Raw genomic sequence first — 5,832 nt, 5'->3', positions numbered from 1 at the left:
ATGAGGGGGATATGGGGGGGATTGGGGTTAATGGGGGGGTTAATGGGGGGGATATGGGGAGATATGAGGGGTAATGGGGGGGATATGGGGTCAATGGGGGGGGGAATGGGTGGTCTATGAGAGGGCTCTATGTGTTCTGACCCCCCCCCCTTCACTTTTAAACCCCCCCCCAGGTCCGGTGGCTGCGTGGTGCAATGGAGAGATGGGCACTGGGGGTAAAGGAGGGGTCTGGAGCCCCCCAGGAAGTAACTCCCACCTCCCACCCCCCAATGAAACCCACCCGGGGACCCCTCGAAGACCCCCCCGAATACGCTGAGATCCGGGTCAAGTGACTCCGCCCACCGCCCCGCTGACCACGCCCACCGCATGCTGGCCACGCCCACCACCCCTTAGCCCCGCCCATTATCCCCTAAGCCCCGCCCATCACCCCTAGCCCTGTCAATCATCCCTTAGCCCCGCCCACTGCCCCATAGCCCTGTCCATCAACCCCTTAGCCCCGCCCATTATCCCCTAAGCCCCGCCCACCACCCCAGCCCTGTCAATCGTCCATTAGCCACGCCCACTATCTCCTAAGCCCCGCCCACCATCCTTTAGCCACCCCACAGTCCCTTAGCCCTGTCCATCACCCCCTTAGCCCTGTCAATCATCCCTTAGCCCCGCCCACCACCCCCTTAGCCCCGCCCACCAACCTACACCCCTGTCCATCAACCCATTGGCCCCGCCCACCACCCCTTAGCCCTGTCAATCATCCCTTAGTTCCGCCCACTATCCCCTAGGCCCCACCCACCACCCATAGCCCTGTCAATCATCCCTTAGCCCCGCCCGTTATCCACTAAGCCCCGCCCACCGTCCCTTAGCCCTGCCAATCATCCCCTTAGCCCCGCCCACCACCCCTTAGCCCCGCCCACTCCCATATATATCCATATCCCCAACAGGACACGCCCCCCATTGTGCTGGAGCCGCACCTGATTGGTGGAGGCAGCTGTTCAGGCCCTGCCCATTCCGCTCTGGCCCCGCCCACCTCGCCTAAGCCCCGCCTACTTTACCTAAGCCCCGCCCCCTCCCTCGTTATTTATTGCCCCCTTTGGGGCCGGCCCCTAATTAACGCCACTAATTAACGCCCTGATCACGTGACCTCTGACTCCTAGACCCCAATAAAATGGAGGTGGGCGACCCTTCTATGTGTGTGCGTGTGTGTTTGAATCCAATAGGGCTCCTTATGGGTCTATAGGGCTCCATATGGCCCTATAGGGCTTCATATGGTCCTATAGAGCTCCTTATGGGTCTATAGGGCTTCATATGGCCCTATAGGGCTCCTTATGGGTCTATAGGGCTCCATATGGTCCTATAGGGCTCCTTATGGGTCTATAGGGCTCCATATGGTCCTATAGAGCTCCTTATGGGTCTATAGGGCTTCATATGGCCCTATAGGGCTCCTTATGGGTCTATAGATGTTCATATGGCCCTATAGGGCTCCTTATGGGTCTATAGGGCTCCATATGGCCCTATAGGGCTCCTTATGGGTCTATAGGGCTCCATATGGCCCTATAGGGCTCCTTATGGGTCTATAGGGCTTCATATGGCCCTATAGAGCTTCTTATGGTCCTATAGGGNCGCTCACCGTCCCCCCGCTGTCACTGTCCGTGTCCGTGTCCGTGTCCGTGTCCGCCCCGTCCCCGTATCGATCCTTCACTGCGGGGGGGGCACACGGGGACCCTCAGAGACCGGACCGGGATGGACAGGCCCCGCCCCCCCCGGTAACCCGGCCCGTTTCCGGTCTCCCCATCCCGTTTCCGGTCTCCCCGGCCCGTTTCCGGTCTCCCCATCCCGTTTCCGGTCTCCCCGGCCCATTTCCGGTCTCCCCGGCCCGTTTCCGGTCCCCCCCCCCCCGCTCACGCCGTTGCAGTTCCTCTTTCCGCCGGTATTTCTCGTATCGTTCCGCGAAGGCCTCGTTCACTCGCAGCTCCGCCGCCGCCATTTTGACGACCCCTTTGGGGAGCTTCACTTCCGGTGCTTCACTTCCGCTTCCGCTCCCCGCCCCTTTCTACACTTCCTCCCACCCAGCGAGGCCGCTGATTGGCTGCGGGGTGTGGGGGGCGGGGATAAAGGGGGGATCGAATATTGAGCGGGAGACGGAACCGGACGGAATCGGCTGGAACCAGATGAAACCAGCCAGAACTAGTTGAAACCAGCTGAAACCAGCTGGAAGCAGTCAGAACCAGTTGAAACCGACTGGAACTAGTTGAAACCAGCTGGAACCAATCGGAACTGGCCAGAACCAGCTCAAACCAGCCAGAACCATTCGGAACCAGCTGGAACTGGCCAGAACCAGCTTAAACCAGTCAGAACCGGCTGAAACTGGATGGAACCAGCCAGAACCAGCTGAAACCAGCCAGAACCGGCCAAAAGCGGCTGAAATTAGCCAGAACCAGATGAAACCAGTCGGAACCAGCCAAAACCAGCTGAAACCAGCCCAAACAGGCCGAAACCAACCCCAACCAACCCCAACCAGCTTGAACCAGCCCCCAAAGTGAAACCCCAACAAAAGGACATGGGGACAAGGCAGTCACAGCTTTGGGCTTTATGGGGAAACCCCATATATGGGGGGGGGTTCCGGGGGGTGTCCATAGGGGGGTCCATGATGGGGCCCATGATCCATAATGGTGGNNNCATATGGCCCTATAGGGCTCCTTATGGGTCTATAGGGCTCCATATGGCCCTATAGGGCTCCTTATGGGTCTATAGGGCTTCATATGGCCCTATAGAGCTTCTTATGGTCCTATAGGGCTCCTTATGGTCCTATAGGGCTTCATATAGTCCTATAGGGTTCCATATGGCCCTATAGAGCTTCTTATGGTCCTATAGGGCTCTTCATGGTCCTATAGGGCTCCACATAGACCTATAGGGCTTCTCATGGTCCTATAGAAGCCCCTTGAGGCCCCATAGGGCTCTTCATGATCCTATAAGGCTCCTTTTGGTCCTATAGGGCTCCTTATGGCCCCACAGGTCCCCTTGTGATCCTATGGGGCTTCTTATAGCCCTATAGAGGTCCTCATTGTCCTATAGGGGCCCTTGTGGTCCTATAGGGCTTCTTATGGACCTATAGGGCTCCTTCTGATCCTATAGGAGCCCCTCCAGGCCCTATAGGACCCCTATGGACCCTATAGGACCCCATAGAGCCCCTCTTGGTCCTATAGGAAACCCCATAGGGTCCCTATGGGCTCTATAGGGGCCCCATTCAGTCCCCTATAGGCGCCATAAGAACCCCCCCCTCCCCATATACACTCCACCACTTCCGGAAGCGCCCAACTTCCGCCGGAACCCACCCACCCTCCTCATACCGGAAGTGCCCCTCCTCACACCGGCGGCGGCCGCTCTCTCTCTTCCTCTCTATCGCCCCCTGGCGGCGGGCGGAAAAACTTCTCCCCCCTCCTCCCCCTTAACGATTTTAACGGCTCCGTTCGCCCTCCCCTCCCCTCCCCCAACACCGGAACCGGTTTAACGTGGGGAGGGGGGCGAGAAAACAACGGGGGGGTCGGCGGACTACGATGCGGCCTAGTCCTCCAAGCTAGGCCCGAGCCATCCGTCTAGGCCTCAAGCCTGCGGCCTAGTCCCGCGGCCTACCCTTAGGCTTCAAGCCTTCCGACTAGGCCTCAACCCCCTTCAACAGGGGGTGGGCGAAGGGGGGGGGGGGCATAAAGAGGGGTCTCCATTGGGGGNCCCCCGGCTGTGTCACCTGGATGCCGGACACAGTGAAATACGGGATCTCAAAGCGCACCGCGATGGGCGGCCGCCCCTCGTCCTCCTCCTTCTCCACGCTGGGCAGCCCCAGGTGAGCACGCAGCATGTGCTCCTTGCCACCCTGCACACAATGGGGTGTGGGGCAGCGTTGGGGTGTGTGGAGTGCATTGGGGTGTGGGGTGGCATTGGGGTGTGGGGACTCCATTGGGGTGTGGGGACACAGGGATACGGGGCCATTGTTATGAGGTTGTGGGGTCATAGGGACATGAAGATGTGGGAACTGGGGGATGTAGGGACATCTCCATGGGGATGGGGGACAGGGGGGACGTGGGGACATGGGGAGAAATGGGGGGACATGGGGAGAAATGGGGGTACATGGAGACATGAAGGACATGGGGACATGGGGGACATCTCCATGAGGATGGGGGGACATGGGGGACATGGGGACAGGGGGGACATGTGGCCGTGGGGCTGAGCTCTGACCGGGAAGGATTTGATGGTCCAGATGACGAGGTTCCGCTCCGGGACGTATCGGGCCGTGCCGGCGCTGGCCTTGAATCGCGGCGAGTCGGCGTCGCTGGGCACCGGCACCGCGATCTCCACACCCGTGGCCACTGATTGCTTCTTGAACTGACCCTTGGCCTGGAGGAGATGGGGGGGCACAATAACATGGCAACACCATAATGTGGGCCCACAACAACGTGGCGTCACCGCAACATGGCCCTACAATGACATGGTCCCATTGCAACATGGCGTCACCATAACATGGCCCCACAATGACATGGCTCCATCGCAACATGGCGTCACCATAACATGGGCCCACCACAACATGGCGTCACCACAACATGGCCCTACAATGACATGGTCCCATCGCAACATGGCGTCACCATAACATGGGCCCACCACAACATGGCATTACCACAACATGGGCCCACAACAACATGGCGTCACCACAACATGGCCCCACAATGTCATGGCCCCATCGCAACATGGCGTCACCATAACATGGCCCCAGTGTAACATGGCCCCATCATAACATGGCCCCATCACAACATGGTGTTACCATAACACATCCCCACCCTAACATGGCCCCACCATAACATGGGCCCACAACAACATGGTGTCACCACAACATGGCCCCACAATGACATGGCCCCATCGCAACATGGCGTCACCACAACATGGCCCCACAATGGCATGGCTCCATCGCAACATGGCGTCACTGTAACATGGCCGCACCATAACATGGGCCCACAACAATATGGCGTCAACACAACATGGCCCTACAATGACATGGCTCCTTCGCAACATGGCGTCACCACAACATGGCCCCATCACAACATGGTGTTACCGTAACACATCCCCACCCTAACATGGCCCCACCGTAACATGGGCCCACTGTAACATGGCGTCAACACAAGATGGCGTCACCACAACATGGCCCCAACACAACATGGCGTCACCACAACATGGCGTCACCATAACACGCCCCCATCACAACATGGCCCCACAATGACGTGGCCCCATCACAAGATGGTGTCACCACAACATGGCGCCACCATAACACGTCCCCACCACAACATGGCGTCACCCCAAGATGGCGAAACACAAGATGGCGCCTTCCAAGATGGCGGCCTCCCAAGATGGCGTCCTCCCAAGATGGCGGCCTCCCAAGATGGCAGCACCCCAAGATGGCGGCACCCCAAGATGGCGTCACCACAACACGTCCCCACCACAACAAGGCCTCACCCTGACGCCCCGTTTCCCACCTTGACTCCCCTTCCCCATGCTGACCTTGACGAGGATCTCGAGGCGGCTGTGTGAGAAGCGCTCGATGACGGACTCGATCCAGATGAGCGGCTTGGCGGCCGTGCTGAGGCGGTAGGACATGAGCTCGAAGTCGCCGTCGGGGGGGATGAAGGAGATGGTGCGGTCGGTGTCGAAGCGCGAGAGCCGCACGCATTGGTGGAACTTCACGTCCTCCAGCTCCACGGACTTGTTGGTGCCCCCTGCGGTGGGGAGGGGGCGAAGGGAGGGGTTGGGTTGGGTAGGGTTGGGTTGAGTTGGGTTGAGTTGGGTTGAGTTGGGTTG

At 59.3% G+C, this 5,832-nt stretch overlaps 1 protein-coding gene across 1 annotated transcript; it reads right to left on the bottom strand.

Moving 5' to 3' along the window:
• Positions 1–3,646: 3,646 nt before the first annotated feature.
• Positions 3,647–5,820, bottom strand: LOC107307682 (AP-1 complex subunit mu-2-like; the record flags this gene model as incomplete). Its single annotated transcript, XM_015851201.1, has 3 exons — positions 3,647–3,862; positions 4,225–4,383; positions 5,536–5,820. Coding segments are annotated over 3 exons (660 nt in total), but the record flags the coding sequence as incomplete, so codon positions are not given.
• Between the last annotated feature and the right edge of the window lie 12 nt (positions 5,821–5,832).

This window comes from Coturnix japonica, unplaced genomic scaffold (assembly GCF_001577835.2).
Source record: "Coturnix japonica isolate 7356 unplaced genomic scaffold, Coturnix japonica 2.1 chrUnrandom776, whole genome shotgun sequence".
NCBI classification, from domain to species: Eukaryota; Metazoa; Chordata; class Aves; order Galliformes; family Phasianidae; genus Coturnix; species Coturnix japonica.
Note: the sequence above shows the minus strand (reverse complement) of the source record. Positions and strands in the feature narration are given on the sequence as shown.